Genomic DNA, 17099 nt, shown 5'->3' with positions numbered 1-17099 from the left:
AATATATTTTGGTTTATTATGTTGCAGTCAACATTGTAGTTGAAACATCATTGTCTTATGGTTGAATATTTTTATGGTGCAATATAGAAATCAATGACATTATTACATGGATGGAAATATTGATTTGTCAAATTTATTTGATATTTGGAGCTTTTAGTGCTGAAGTCTTCCATACAAATGAGAAAATACAAATCTACAGATTTGACTGAACTTGGATATTTTACTTGTCACAGGAATATAAATCAGTAGAAATCTAGAATAATGTCCGACTCTGAACAACAACAAATCGTTCCTAGTTTGATCGATCAACAAACAACTGAGTCTATCGATCAACAAACAGACAAATCCGATCTTACCGACACAGAAACAATCGAGGCGGATCCAGCTGTTCAACAAATAATCGAGTCCGATATCATTGATAACAATTCCAGCAATGATACCGACGGTTCAGGAAACGAATCCCCACAACAACAACAACAACAACAACAACAACAACAGGGACCTATGATTCAGGACTTGGGTCCTGAGGATGAGATCCATGAAGAGCAAGGGCCAGGACAGGAATATCAGGTTGAAGAACCAGGCGAAGGTGAGAAATGTATATATTTTATGGTTTAAATGTCTTGATTTACACCAGGGTTTCCAAATATTGGGTCGCCTGAAAATTTTCTTGGGTAGCACGTTTTTTGAACAAAATCTGAAAGTTTGTGGTTAGTTTACACTTCCATGAGTTTCCTTTCACAACATTTTGTTTGGCCGGAAGAAAACATTATTAGAGTCATGGACCGATGGAGACTCCCAAATATGCAACAATACTTAATTATTAGTCACGTAGATTTTAATTAAAGAAAACGTGACGAATAACATTTAACTATCAAGGAAGTCTTTTTAAATTAATATACACCCAGGTTAGCACCCAATAATAAAGCACAGTTTCTTACTTTGTTTTATGTTACTCATTCAATTTTGCGACAATAAAATCGCTACATGCCATGTAGTATTTGAGTGTGTACTTGGGTTGCGAGATTTTGCAAATTTGAATTTTAGTTATTATAGTATATGTATAACTGTTGCGATTGCAATATTTTGTAATAAGTTGTTGAAAACGGCCATTTGATAATCTTCCAACAAGTCTAGAACCACAGCATCAGCTAAAATTGTAGCCCTGTCTAGAATGCTATATGATCGGAGTTAGAGCTGTAACGTTTGCGTGGATAATGAACTCATTAAAATTGTATCTTACATGCTATCAGCGACTACAAAGGTAAATAGGGGTTATTAAATGTCATTCTTTATTTTTTTGGTTGTGTTACAAAATTGAAAATGTGGTATGGAATTATATATATACCTGGGTACGCAATTAATAACTTCAATAAACAGTTACCAACACTATCATTTGTTTACAGGACCCACAGATGTTCAGCCTACAGCCCCGCAGCAGGCGGTTCAACAACAACCGGCCGCACTAGGTGGACAAACTGGCAATGTTATAGAATATCACCAACACGTTCATTATTACGGGGCCCCGGTTTATCAAGGCTCAGTAATAAAAGGAGACATCGTGGGGTGAGTTCTCAGCTTTGATTCTGTGAATTTGAAACGTTATTTCAAGATTTAAAAAATACAGACTCAAGCCATTTTCCACATTTTTAATCTTCATACCTGTGATTGCTTATATGTACGAGTATGATTTCAAGGTACAAGAAGAACTTAAAGCCAAATAAAATGCTTTATTTGTGACAATAAAATTTGCCTTCAGACAGAAGCCAAACCCAAATGAAAAAAAATATAATCGTAATTTATTGTGTAGAAACAAATTCTTCATATAAATGTTTATGAAATTGATTTTTAATATCTTCAGGTCGAAATCACAAGTAAGAGGATCCACAATCGGAGCAATAGGGGGTACGTATTGATTAAAATTGCATAAACGACGACATCAATGGGGAGGGTCAATTTTTTTTTGAAAGAAAAATTTGAGTAAAACAACAATCGCTTTCTAAAAAAATTTCAATTTATATTTTTGAACAGCGCTAAAATTCTCCTGCTGAACCATTTGGACACGAAACTTACATCCGTACTAATAAGACCTTTTTATCAGAACAAGAGTGCAAGGATACATTGTTTCATACGCCATAAAAGTTGCACGAAATTCTTTTTGTGAAATCATGGGTCGTTAAGTCCTCAGATTAACTTGAAAAAGGAACGAGTTCTTCTACCTTGATTTTTGAATTTTAACAATTCTTATTAACAACAACAACCTGAATAAGGGAAACTATTAGCAAAAGCGATTCACACTCATTATTCCAAACTTATTCTGCAAATTTGAAATTTAATTTATTTCTTCAGGGTCACAAGAACCTCCAGCAATCGGTGGCCCAGGGGGACAAGCAGCTTTACCTTGGTATTGTGAAGGAACATCTGGTAGTTCTCAGGTACTTGCAATAGGTCGTCCCGAACAACGACCTGCTTTACCTTGGCATGGAGAAGGAGCAAGAGAAGGTCTGTGTTAGATTTGCTGTGATACATCCAACTAGCGAACCGTTCAATATGCCAAAGCTATTGCTGCATTGAAGATCTTCTACGATCACAAAATTTCTGATTTTTGGACGACGCGTTTGAAGCATTAGGCTTGACGGGTCTAGTATAGTTTAGTACCACACATACTTCTAGTAGGCGTAGCATAACAATTTTTTCATTTGTCAATCCTAACCCCCACCTGACTAATCCATCCAATAATTACGTCACTGCGACCCACGGGTCGGGCCGATGCCATTCCGGGCCATCGTACGTTTATTTGACAAGCTATATGACGTGATTGTGATGTCGTAGTGACATAATTTTTGGATGGCGTAGTCAGGTGGAGGTTAGGATTGTTCGTGGAGTTTGACCTGTATTGATTGATATTGTCAAAACCCGGATTTGTATTTTAAAACTCCCTGGTGTAGAAAATCAAAAGAGAATTTGAATTTTTGTATCAAAATCTCGGAAGTAAATATTTCCTACAGAAACTTAAACTTATTTCATTACTTTTCACCACAGCAAGCTGAAGACAAAGTAATCTTTATCAAAATCTGGTTTTCGAAACCGAAGTATATTGGGTCTAATATATTTAGTACCTCAAGCTTCGTTCAAGTTTCGTACCTAACGTACTTCTAGTGGGCGTAGCATAACAAATTTTGCATATGTTATTCCTAACCCACACCTGACTATGCTTCCAAAATTTACGTCACTTGGACATCACCACAATCACGTCATAGAGCTTGCCAAATATACGTACAATCGCTCGAAATGACATTGGCACCGTCGATAAAGAACTGACTGACGTTATCGATCTCTCCTATTGGAATCGTTGCGACGAGAAAACGATATAAATAACTGTTCGACTTCGAGTGCTCGTTTGCACGTTTTAGATGGCAGTTCGTATAGTTTGAAGGGCTCTATTACGTCACTGTGACGTTGTAATGACGTAATTTTTGGATGGTGTAGTCAGGTGGGGGTTAGGATTGATACCTGAAAAAATTGTCATGCCACGCCCACTAGAAGTATGTTAGGTACTAAACTACATACAAAGAGCATTTATAATCCCGAAAATTTGTGATTTTTGAACCACTCGTTCAAAGCGTTAGACGTGACTATGTTAGCATCGCAGATTACAAATTAAAGTTCAAATCCCGAGTCCCTACCTCAGCCAAGATGTAATAAATTGGCCACGACCAACGTGAAGTTTTCTGGCCAACAAATAATTGCAGTTTTTACGTTGGATATCAATTACTGCTTGTACACAGCCTGCTCAGAGCGCAAGGCTTGAATCAGCGTCATGTAAAACATAGGCTGAAAAACTATATTCTAGGCCAGCATCGAAGCTGTGAATAGGTTGGTCGGGTAATCTCATGAAAAGATTCTCAAACTTCCACATCTAAGCTTTCTTCTTATCAGTAGCCTCTTATCAGCCTCATTTGAAGGTGAGAAATATCTCATAATAATAAAACATGAATCTAAATCAGGGTGGTGAAATTGACTTGTATTCGTTAATTTTGAAGTCGAAATCTGGATTCGTATTTTAGAACTCCTTGGTGTAGAAAATCAAAAGTTTGAATTTTTGTATCAAAATCCAGAAGTAAATATTTCTTACAGAAACTCCTAAATTATTTCACTAAGATTTCAAAACCGAAAATTGTAATCGTAACAAAGTAATCGTAATAACAATCTGGTTTTCGAAGCCGAAGTATTTTTTATCACCCAGAGAGTCATTTTTGAAAAAGTTTGTAGCGGGTGTATTTTTTTATTTCCACTGCCCTGCTCTAAAATTGACAGCCCATTTTAATAATGTTCCGTTTAAATTTTTTAATGCTGTTTTTTATCATAGCGCTTCATCCTGGTTCAGTCAGCAATCAACCTCTCGCACTGCTCGCACCAGAAGCGCAGATATCTTCACCAGGGAACGAACAGCTGGAAGAGATCGAGGCGACAGTGCCAACCAATGAACCAGAAGTAATAGATTCAATAAAGCCAAAGAAAAAATCAAAGAAAAAGGCGAATAGAGCTGGTAAAAATAGCATTATTATACCCAGAACGTCTTATCGCCAAATGGTGTGGCCAAAAGTTTATGTCTGAGTATATATTGTAGGCCTCCTAAACGCCTACAAAGCCTCTCACAGAACCTTCCAGGTGAAACTGAAAAATATTAAAAGCAAGTGCAGCAGTTGAAAAAAAGTCAATATTTCCTCGAAATTAGGCGAATACGCATTGTTCTGGTCGATGTAAGAATATATGGAAGATTTTCTGCGAACTGACATAATATATTAGGGTACTCTCGTAGCATGTGAACCAAGATAGCGATACCGAAACATAGTATGTGTACCAGATTGGGATTAGGCCACAATTTTATTCCGATCTTCCATATTTTAGTTCTCATGCGGGATCGGGATCTAGTCAAGTGACTTCCAGTATGTAACCTGGTACACATACTACGTACCGATGTCCGCCATCTTGGCTCACATTCTACGGGAGTACCATCGTCTAATATGAAAGCTTATATCATATTATTGTCGATTCCGTGGCCCTGAATGAAATGACCCTAAAGTACTGACTTTTTATAAAATTCAACCTATCATTCATCTTCCATCCAATAAAACATATTTCCATGACTTGAATGAAATAAATAAGCAAAATTTTCGATGAAATGTCTGGTATCTTGGGATCTATTGAAATGTTGGAAAAAAGTAATGACCGTCTAGCGGATTCGATCATATTCAAGTTCTGAGAATTCGGGATCGATTGGCCAAGTATGTTTTGAGAAATTTAATAAACGGGTCGAATTCAATAAAGCCTCAAAAACAGGGAATTCAGAATACTCGACTAAAAATTATTTTCGAGTCGTAAAGTTGCATTATTTTACAATTTATGCGTTTTCTGAATCCAGATATACTATATGGAGATCCTTATGAAAATGACTTCATTAGTGGTGACGTCATTACATTTCAAAGTCCTTCTACTTAGAGCCTGAAAGTTGTGTGAGGCAAAGTTAGTTGCAGTGCAAACATTACATTTTATTTCATTCAAATGCTTGATTTACATTTAGGAATCCCCACTGCATCAAATCCAGAATTATCAGGAGCATTTCCACTAATTCCACCTGAGCCTTCAAATAGACGAGATGCAAACGTAGCATCTGGAGCAAGACCCAAAACAACAGGTAGAAAAATCTGGTACTTCCGTAGTATGCGTACCAGGTTAGAGTTAGGCCATGATTTTATTCCGATTTTCCATATTTTTGTTCTCTTATGAGTTTGGGGACTAGCCAAAGGACCCCGTGTTATTTGTACCTGAAATTATGCCTAACCTGGTACACATACTATGTTCCGTTGTCCGCCATCTTGGTTTACATACTTCGGGAGCACCGGTTTTAGTCCCTTTATACAACTTGATGTAAAATAGGCGAACAAAATTAGTTTTCACCAAATTGATACAAATATTCTGGAGCACTAAAATATTTAATTTAATCCTTTGTTTGTTGGTTTTTCTTAACTCCGACACATTGAACAAGCCTTTAGGCAAGCAGCCCATTATTTGCCAAAAAAGCATTAATTGGGCATTAATTAGTTTGATAGATTGATTTTGTCATGGCCAACTATATAATTTAGCTTCATGGCTTGGAAGACTCTTTTATGAAGACCGGAATCTTAACTTTTGGGCGTTCCATACCCAATTTATTACATCACGGGTGAATTGACATCATAAAATTGTCGTTCATGTCCATAAGTAAAGCTTCGGACAACGCTACTTCAATTTATTTTTTCAAAAGTTTCGTTTCATCTAAATGAATTTTAAATCAGTGGCCTCTTATCAGCATCATTTGAAGGCGAGAAGAATCTCATAATAATAATAAATGAACCAAAATCAAGGTCGTGGAGTTTGACTTGTATTGATTAATATTGTCGAAACTTGGACTCGTATTTTAAATGTTTGAATTTTTGTATCAAAGTCTCAGAAGTAAATATTTTCGACAGAAACTGCTAAATTATTTCACCAAGTTTTTACAACCAAAAATTATTAAGTAATCGTAATCAAAATCTGTTTTTTTAGTTGAAGCTGAAGTATTTTTAACACCCAGAGTCATTTTTGAAATAGTTTGTAGCCTTAAAGTGAGCTGGCAGTCAGCATAAAATTGACAGCTCATTTATATTATGTTTCGTCCAATTTTTTTAATGCTGCTATTTTGTCATAGCGCTTCATCCTGGTAGCAATCAACCTCTCGCACTGCTCGCACCGGGAGCGCAGATATCTTCACCAGGGAACGAACAGCTTGAAGATATCGAGGCGACAGTGCCAACCAACGAACCAGAAATATTGGATTCAATTAAGCCAAAGAAAAAATCAAAAAAAAGGCCAACTAGAGGAGGTGAAAATAACATTGTTATACCGTAAATACCCTAAAGGTTTTATCGCCAAGTGGTGCAAAATTCTAAACTCTGCAAAACCTTTGAAATTGTTCCGATTAAAAAAATATTATTTCCGAGAATATATTTTAGGCCGCCTCCCAAAGGCCTACAAAGCATCTCACATAACCTTTCAGGTGAAACTGAAAAATGTTAAAATCATGTCCAGAAGTTGAAAGAAAGACATTTTTGCCTCGAAATAAGTCAAATACAATTGTTATGATTGAAAGGTTCTTTCTCAATGTTGGGACTTCTCCGTCAATTATTTTTGATTTGAACGATTTCTGACCATCACATGAATTTTAAGGGAATCATATTTTAACATAATTTTCCGTCATCAAATTAATACACAATATAATTCCTTTTTGATAGTTAATTTGGATATGATGCAGATGATCGTGTGATTTTTGTTATTTTACTACTTTTTTTATTATATCCAGGTTCCAATCGAGATCCAGAGCCTGTTCCAACTCCACGTTCACCTGCTGAAAGAAGTTTCGTTGACGAAGAGACATTGAATCCCAACGTAACAACACCTAAAGTAGTTGGTAAGTAGCAGAAGTCGATGTAAGAATATACAGGGAATACACGGGGGACTTGTCTTGTGGTCCAGGTCATATTTGCAGTCGTCTAGTATGAAATATAGTGATATATGATATAAAACCTTATATCAAATTGATGTCGCCTGTCGGTTCCCTGACAGAATGACCCCTAATAAGAAGAGTCCCAAAATTACCAATCAGTCTTAAAATCAAACCTTTTATTCATCTTACATCCGATAAAACATGTTTCCATGACTGGAATTGAACTAATGAAATTTTTGATGAAATGCCCAATCTCCTGGGTTTATAAAATGCTTAAAAAAGTAATGGCAGTCTAGTGCAGGGATGGGCGCGGTTTTCAGACTAGGGGCCAAAAATTTTGCCTACCTGGACTGGCGGGCCATGTATGTGTGACGTAAAAAGTTACACTTTGGGAACAATATTACAGTGTTACAAATGCAAAAGTGGAAAACAATAAGCCAAAACTAAATTTTGGGCCAAACACGGGCCGTAGTTTACCCGTGTTAGGTCTAGCACTTTCAACATCCCCAAGTTTTGAAAATTTGGGATCGAGTGGCCCAGTATGTATGGAGAAATAATCATAAAACATATTCCCATGACTTGAATAAGCCAAATTTTCGATGAAGTGTCTGACCTCTTGGATTTATAAAAATGTTGAAAGGAAGGTAATGACCATCTAGTGCTTTAAACATTCTCAAGTTTTGAAAATTTGGGTTCGATTGGTCAAGTAGGTATGGAGAAAAACCAATTTGATTAACGGGTTTATTTCGTATTCAGTGAAGCGTCAATAACAAGGAATTCAGAATACCCAACTAACAAATATTTTCTCGTCAGTTGCTCATAGAGTTGCATTATTTTAAAATTTATGCGTTTTCTGAATCATGATATATTATATAGTGATTCTTATGAAAATGACTCCATTAGCCTCACGTCATTAAATTCAAAAATCCTTTTAATTATAGCTTGAACGTAGAAAGTTGGGAGACCGAGTTAGTTGAGATGTAAACATTACACTTCACTTTATTCTGCTTCAAATTCAAATGTCTGATTTACATTCAGGAAGCCCCACTGCATCAAATCCAGAAATACCGGAAGCATTTCCACTAATTCCACCTGAGCCTTCAAATAGACGAAATGCAAACGAAACATCTGGAGCAAGACCCAAAACAACAGGTAGAAATATCTGGTACTCCCGTAGTATGTGTACCAGGTTAGAGTTAAGCCATAATTTTATTCTGATCTTATTTTAGTTCTAGTTGAGATGTTTTTGGTAAAAATCGCCAAAATCAATTTTCAAATATTTTTTATGTAGATTAGATTTAGACTTGATCACTGCTCAGCAAGTGACAACTGTGTGAATTGGGTTGTTTGCTTTGCAGAATCTAGCTGTTGAAAAAATAAAACAAGGTATTAGTGAGAGCAAGGGTGGGCAAGATTTTTGGACCTGGGTTCTGACTGGCTGGCCATGCGAGCTTGACGTGAAAGTAACATTTTATGAACAATATTTACAGTGTTACAAAAACAAAAGTGAAAAACAACAAGCCTTGTGACAAAACCAAACTAAATCGCAATTTCAACAAATTCCTTGAGTTATTTGGTTTTGATTTGATTGTGGCAGCATCAGGCGAGCCAGATTGAATTACACGACGGGCCGGATTTGGCCTGCGGGCCGTAGTTTGCTCATGTCAAAGTTAGAGGATATTGCAAGTATTACGAACCAATGTCATCAATATTTCAAAATATTAACAAAAACTTTTTTTTTTCTTTCGCTTCTCAATATAAAATACTTCTTTCTTTGGCTTTGACCTTCATTACGATCTAATCATTTATCAATTTCAACCCAGGTTCGAGAAATCCAACGTCTCACCAACCTCGGCCATCTTTGAGACCGATATCCCAAGCCAAAGTTCAAACACATCAAAGAAATGATCGAAGACTTCCCCCAACAAATTATGCACGTTCAAGGAGTGCAGGTTGGTAATTTGATTTGCTGAGTATGTTTTCATTCGTATCTCTAGAGCAGTGCTCGTCAACGGGGTGTATAGTACACCCTAGGGCAGGGCTACTCAAAAATTACTACTCAGGAAATTCAAAAAGTGGGGCTAATGATCCAAAATAAATAATTAGGTGCGGTCCAAATCCAATACTCGAAAGGTCCGAATTCGGACCGCCGTCCGCCAGTTGAGTAGCCCTGGGTGTACCAAGAATGATAAAGGATGTACCACGTCGATAGGTTGTACCAGGGGTGCATTTTCCTATGCGAGCTTTTTTATTTCCTGTTGATAATGCCAGATCAAATTTTGATCATTTCCTCTAAGAGTTCAAATCTTCCTATTGGCTACAAATCCCTGTGTTTTTGTAATGCAAATTTGGCTCTGGCTCCAATATAAATGTAAACATGCTAGACCCAAGTTCCACATCCCTGTTTGCATTATTATTACTAAATGTTAACCAAATTATTAAATGTTGCTTACAAAAATTTGAAGGTGGCTAATACTAGATAGTTTAGGGGAGCTTTAACTGACTGGAAAGTTACATAGATATTTCTTATATTATAGATGCCAGATATTTATCACAATTGGATGAAACAAGTGAATATGAATACAGCGCCGAATCTTTCAATTTTACTGAATCGTGTAAAGGTAAAATGTTCAATCTATCCTTGGACACAAAAAGCCAAACATTGATAAAGGAAACTTTGACATAGGCAATCTCACTAACAACCTTAAATTATCTGTTGGAAATGCCTTTCATTTGAATTTTTTTTTCGAGTTTTTTATTGAAAATGTTGACTCTGATTAACACCATTGGAATTTTAAACTTAAGACCTAGAAAATTGACTCCTAACTCTGGTCTCCGACTGAGTATAAATGGAAACGAGTAATTTAGAAAAGTTACAATTATGTTTTATAATCTTGGATATTTATTCTAGAAAGCGACAATGAAAGCACTTTGAGCAGCGTTGGCAGTTTAGTTTCGCATCAGCGATTCAGATCGTATAAGAAATCGACGTCTACGAGAAAAGCAGGAAGGAAATCTCACAGGAGTAAGTGCTATAAGACAATTAAATTGACGTTTGTAGGACAACTGGGGGATCTGCTGAAATATGCGCACCAAGATGGCGTACAACCTGAACACAGGTTGTGTACCAGGTTAGGGTTCAGGTTGTGCGACATCTTGGTGCGCATACTTCATGAGTACCCATCTGGGAATCCAAATAAGTTGACTCAAACATGCTGATTTGGCAGTTATGCTTCTCGTTTTTGTGCCTCAGTAACACCAACTTGGTAAGACATCAGAATATCTAACCATGATGTAATATAATATTGCCTATCTGTATATTCTCGTTAACGTACTAACTTGATGCATGTTTATGCAGAGCCTCATTTATTATATCCAGGAACGAAACTCGGCAAAGCCCATGTATTCAAATATTTGTGATAACAGTAACGTAATCGGGCAGATTTAGCGTGTAATATTGTGACCAATATTTGTGCTAGTATTGGACGCAAGATGGCGCTCTTGTTAATGTGAAGTTTCTTGAGTTGAAATCTCAAAAATATAATTTTTTTGAGTTGCTGAGATGTAGGACATAGTATTTTTTTTAATTTTTCATCAGAGCATGTAAATTTCGCTGACATAAAGAGCTCAAACACTAATTCAGTTTGGTACTTCCAAAGTATGTGAACCAAGATAGTGGACACCGGAACTTAGTACCAGGTTAGGGTCAGGCCATAATTCCAGGTACAAATACTACGGGAGTCACTTGGCTAGTCCTCGAACTCGTAATATACCTAAAATATAGAAAATTGGTATAAAATTATGCCCTAACCATAACCTGGTACACATACTAGGTTCTCGTGTCTGTAATCTTGGTTCACATACTTCGGGACCACCTTCAAAAGTTTAACATTGAGTTAAACGCATTTAGGGGCAATGTTCGTGGCACTAACTATAGTTACTTTGGTTTTTATTCAGATTGGATGATTCAAACCGAAAATCCCATGACAGAATCTGAATCCCAAACCAGTCTCGTTCACAGAAGAGATAGAATGAATCAAACGTATAAGAAGCCAACTGACGATACGGAAGCACAGACGGACAAACAACGTACAAGGGACAGACATTTACAAACAGACAATTATAATCTAGATATGGACACTCAGACAGGACCTAACATTGCTGCACATATCTCGGAACGAGACATTGCAAGTACCGAAATGTACGTACAAACAGATCCAAAACAAGCACTCGACAACGACACCCAGACAACTATTCTACAACAGACAAACACACCGACACAGACTTTGGTTAAAACTTTCCAAGAAAATGAATTTCAAACCGACCAGAAGGAAACAATCGCTACTTTTTCCCAAACCAATGGGACCGGTTCACACCTTCATACCGCAGACAACAAATTTGAAGAATCCGGTCTGAAAATCATGGAAATTTACGAAAAGGAAGGTGAGCCACTCATTTTATTTTGCTGGACAATGTATCATGCTGATCGAATAATTATTTCATAGACGTTTTTTCTCACCAGACTACGCATATCATTGAGATTGTAGAATTTAATTGAATTGTGAAATTCCCAAATATCATAAATAGAGGTCATAGTAGAAAATTTTCAAGGTTCTTTGAAACTTGCTATGCTTTGTACTTTGACTTATAATGCTTCGGATATAGTTATTATTTTAAACACGACTTAATGGGCCTCGACATACAAGTCTGACCTAATTTAATATAATTTTATCTCAAAGTATTCAAAATATTGCTCAGTTTAAAACTTTGTTTTATTTATCAGAAGCGTCACAAGGGTGGAACCTGTTACGGTGGACAACTTCACTTTCGTCACTTATCGCACTGGTTTGGGGATTCATATGTTGCAATATCTTTCATAAGGATTTTGCACGACAAGGGATGGCGGGACCATTCCAGTCCAAACTGGTTCATCGATTTTTCAACGTGGACAACGATACTGAACTAATGAAGCCTTTTTTTTCAAAAGTTAAAGACGTCGTTAAACTCGGAAGAGAATTTTCTTCGAAAGGAAAATACATCCACGCTATAGTTGCATTCTATTCAGCTTCTAAGCTTTATCGACAAAGTGATAGAAAAGACGAATCGAGGAAAGGTATATGGACTTGTTTCAGTGAAGCTGGCATCGTTGCATTTCAATTGTTAACAAACAGTCAAACAGAAGATATAGCCCAGAATCACGTGATTCCACTCATGCATGAAATGACTGACTTTCTGAAGCCTATTCACAGTCAAAGTCAATTTGCAGAAGAACTGGAAACTAAATCAAAAGAATTTGTCAAAGAGAAGAAATTCATTTCAGCCACAGTCACATTATACGTCGCAGCCAAACTGCACAAAGAGACAAATGAAGGCAATGACTCAGCTCATGGTGTTCTGTCATGCATAGAACAAATAAGCTTAGTCATGGAAGAAATGATAAAACAAAAACAATCAAAAACCTTAAGTCACATGATATCACTCATTACTGAAATGATAGATTTAATTGGAATGATGGAAATAACAAACTACAGTCAGTTTATCAATGAGATGAAAAGCAAAGCCAAAGAATTCGGTTCAGAGAAAAAGTTTATTCCATCTGTAGTTTCATTCTACGTCGCTGCTAAACTGCATGGACTTGATAATAAAGGAGATCAATCGGTGATAGGAATTTATCAATCTGTTGACCAAATCCCACTCGTCGTTGAAAAGATGACAAAACAACATTCAATGAAAAAGATTGTCATAGATCACGTGATACCAATCATGCATGAATTGTTAGAGATTGTACAAACGATAAAAGATTCGACTCATAAAGTCAAAGTAGAGGGGGAGGCTTGGTGTTTATTAAACATCGGTCTTTGCCACGGTTACTGCGATGAACATCAACAAGATGCGAACATGAACAATTCCGCAATTATACTTATAGAAAGGGAACTTGAAGAACCTCAAACATATCGAATATATGGACGTTGTCTTAATAATGCAGGAGCAGCGTATGATAGAATGGGAAATATAGAGAAAGCGGTTGAATTGTTTAAAATGTCGTTGGAAGCGAAGATGAATGCTGAAGATTATTCAAGTGATAAAGATAAGAATGATGATATTGAATCCACAAGAAAGAATTTGAGAATTGTTGAGTCCAAGTTGTCCAAATAGGTTTATCAGTCGGAAATTAAGATCGATCGAGTGTGGACCAAAGATGAATCGCACTATGTTGGAATCGCAAAGAACTCGAATCCCATCGCCTCACCCAGTGTGTCAATAATGCCGAGACAGAAAGATATCCGTCTATATAATAATAGAAGCTCTTCATGTATCAGTGGAAGCTCATACAAAGCCTTGCTCGGAGCGAAAAAGTAAAAAGTCTGATAAAAATAATATCTATGGTCCATACTTGATTTTGTATTTAGTGATAAAGTATTCGATTAAATTTTCAAAGTCTGCTTGAAATAAATTTAATAGTTTAAAGAGCAAGGCTTTAACACACTACTTCCCACATATGAGAAGTCTTCGCCAAACAAGCCTATGTGGAAGCACTCACTGATTTGTGATATTTCCTTCAACTTGCTATTAAACCGAAGTAATTGATTAGGTAATTGATTCTCCTTGGAATATTCATGTTATTATTAATATATATCTTAATGCAGCAATCAGATTCTTGCGCTATGATTAAACTTTTGACTGAATAGATTATTTTGTGATACCATTGAGAATAAAAAAAATCATTTAACAGGAAATAGTGATTTTTACGATTTTTGTTTTACTGCAAACTTTGTTTTACCGTTATTTATCAATTCATATGAAATTTGAGTTTACATTACAATTTGTTTACTAACGATTTACTGAATTCAATATTATCAAGACGCTTTTTATTATATTTTGTGAAGGTCTCATTTTTAAAGTGAGCAAAACCATACATGGCCCATTCTAAACATAGAATCCAGATCTTCCCGCTGACACTAGATTCACTTCATATCCGGTTTCCTACTTTGAGGGAAGATTGTTGACTCTAAGTCCGATTGACCTCTTAGGTTTGAACGCCAGAATAAATTTCCTTTGGTTAACTGAATTTGATTTATGATTATTATGGAATTCAGAATAGTCATTCACCCATTCCCCTGACTTTAATAACTTTAAAAGTAGAATTCGTCCCCAACAAATATAAAAAGTCAAATCTGCTTCTCTAGTTTTGTTTCTTGTTTGCAGCGATTTTAAAATCCGAAATTTGTCGTTACAGCGGACTATGAATAGCTTGATTGAAAGTCAACAGTTACTCCAGGTCAAGTTATATATTGTCAACTGTCATGAGATTTCTGTGTCGTTTTGAATATTTTTGGCCTCCCAAAGTAAGCTTTCACGGGAATTTTTTTATGATTGTGTGTAAATAAATTGTCACTGAGCTTCTAGAAATGATTTTAGGAATTTTTCTTAAACCCCCCAATCTTTAATTTTGGAGAAAATTTTTGTTTTATTCATTTGTATAAGCGATCCAATTGTTTTTTTGATTTCAATGTTGTTTTTTTGCTCTTTGTGCTTTTGGTGTGGCCGGAGGAGTGGCTACGGCAGTCTCCCATAATTGCATTAAAAACTTTATTCGAGGTTCCCATCACGTCTAGAGGGCCTGGTGCGGACTTCCTGACATTGTCGGCTAATTTGACTTCACCGTCTTTTCTGACACTGTATTCTTCTCTGTTTTTTTGTCTTTCTTGATATGTATTGGTGAGTTTGTGAGCTTGCAAGTGTGTTTCGTAATCAAATTATTCATATCCGTCCGGTTGATTCCCATCAGTGGTTTCCCTGGGTCGTTTGAGCTTTATTCTGTGGCTCAAACTTAGTTTTTTTGTGTTTTATTCAATTCTCCACCACTTGCCACCACAAACTCACGCTCGGCGATGGGGTAGATGACATATATATATTAGTTTATACCGCTTGCCTTAATTATCCCAATTTTAATTTGCAGTTATTGCAACACTTATCAACAGGAATTTATCTGTTTGGTTATTAAATTTCTCTACTTTCACTGTTTTAAAATTTCAGGTTGATTGGAAAAAGCGAGCGGTAATTATAATTCAGTTACATTTCTTCATGTTTAGAACCCATCGCCGAGTTTGCCAGCCCCTCGCAACAATTTTATATTTGTTAATTTTGCATAAAAACTAACTTCAAGATTTCGTTACTTTCAACTTTTATTGTAAATATGTCATTAGTTTCGTTGCTCTTATGAGGTGCTGAATGGTCATCGTTGTTCTCATATATACATATACAAATATATAATCTTTGTGCATGAAAAGAGTGTCATTCTATGTAAAACATTGTTGTGCGCAGTCACTCGTGAATCAAACTCATTTCGGACTAAAGTTACTGGCGATCAGTGAGGTGCCAAAAGCTACTGAGATTAAAACAAATTATAGCAATCAATTGTGCATTAGTAAATACCCATCGACCGGCATGAATCTTTGTAGATTATGAGATCTTTGGGTTTAAGTAGAGTTCTGCCTTTTCATAACCTAATGTAGATGAATTGCAAAATACTAAAGCTGCACTTATTAATCAAATATTATATTCAGTGTCTGAAAGACTTTCAAGTGACCTTACAGTATCAGTAGTTTATTTTTACACATGCCGAAGATACACATTGTATAAATAGGATGAAAAAAAAAAGCATTTCAGTGTGAAGGTAGACGCGATAAACTAGTTATGGTTACCCTGGGGAGGTCGATTCGCTACCCGCGAGGGGAAATGTGAGGAACAGGGGCGGACACCCGGGGGGGCGAGGGGGGCGGTCGCCCACCCAATAATTTCGCAAAAAAATTTAATACATGTTGTTTCCGCCCTACAAAATTATCATTTCCGAAAAGTGCGATAGTCAAGCGCCATTAAACGGTTAATAGTTACCGATATTATAACTGTTTTCTTACAATAATGCGCCTTCGGAGCACCTCACATTTTCGTGAAACATGCGCGCCCGCACGGGTAATACTCCGTCTTCAAACGCACCGCCGATCACGCGCCACGGTTTTGCACAACTAACTCATTTTTGTACAATTTAATATGATTTTCTCATTGTCAAAATCTTTCAATAGTGTTATTGTTGGCACTTGCGAAAGAAATGAAAGAGGCAAACTGTGTTTCATTACAACAATTAATTATTATCGCTAAAAAATTAACTAGATCTAAAGTTGTTTTAAACAATTTTCGCCGCGGGACGTATCTTTTTACGTTATGGATTTCGTGCAAGGCCCAGCATAATTTGCGGGCAAAGATCAAAGCATTTACTTTGTCGAAAAGTTGAAAAGCGGCAATATAAAATACTAAAAATAAAACTGTAAACAATATAAGTTTTGAGGCCCGCGACAGTCTAAAAACGCTTTTCTAGGCATCGAAAATCGCAAAATTTCGTGTGCCAGCGGCACAAATTATGTTTGCTTGACCTTTAAAAATATTTCCTTACTAAAATCGAAACACGGTCAATTGTGAGCGGGATTTGCCTTTTTATCCATTACTTTAAAATTGACGTCGAAAATTTTCGTGTTAACATTAAACAAAGCTGAGAACGCGACTTTTCCACGGTTTG

At 36.4% G+C, this 17099-nt stretch overlaps 1 protein-coding gene across 1 annotated transcript; it reads left to right on the top strand.

Annotated features, from left to right (window-relative positions):
• The first annotated feature begins 208 nt into the window (after positions 1–208).
• On the top strand, positions 209–15765 carry LOC144411895 (uncharacterized). The gene is made up of 14 exons (XM_078109582.1): positions 209–589; positions 1407–1566; positions 1862–1905; positions 2350–2502; positions 4370–4549; positions 5585–5698; positions 6731–6904; positions 7382–7489; positions 8564–8677; positions 9349–9477; positions 10063–10146; positions 10437–10550; positions 11483–11968; positions 12309–15765. Exons 1-14 carry the CDS (start codon positions 262–264, stop codon positions 13679–13681), a joined length of 3561 nt encoding a protein of 1186 aa, XP_077965708.1. The 5' UTR covers positions 209–261; the 3' UTR covers positions 13682–15765.
• The last annotated feature ends 1334 nt before the right edge of the window (positions 15766–17099 follow it).

This window comes from Styela clava, chromosome 15, assembly GCF_964204865.1.
Source record: "Styela clava chromosome 15, kaStyClav1.hap1.2, whole genome shotgun sequence".
In the NCBI taxonomy this organism is placed as follows: domain Eukaryota; kingdom Metazoa; phylum Chordata; class Ascidiacea; order Stolidobranchia; family Styelidae; genus Styela; species Styela clava.
Note: the sequence above shows the minus strand (reverse complement) of the source record. Positions and strands in the feature narration are given on the sequence as shown.

What these genes read in the sequence shown, in the direction of transcription:
- LOC144411895 (XM_078109582.1), top strand. Translation starts at nt 262, where the DNA reads ATGTCCGACTCTGAACAACAACAAATCGTTCCTAGTTTGATCGATCAA. An exon ending in GGTTGAAGAACCAGGCGAAG is followed by an intron (nt 590 to 1,406) that starts GTGAGAAATGTA and finishes ATTTGTTTACAG; the next exon opens with GACCCACAGATGTTCAGCCT. An exon ending in ATAAAAGGAGACATCGTGGG is followed by an intron (nt 1,567 to 1,861) that starts GTGAGTTCTCAG and finishes TAATATCTTCAG; the next exon opens with GTCGAAATCACAAGTAAGAG.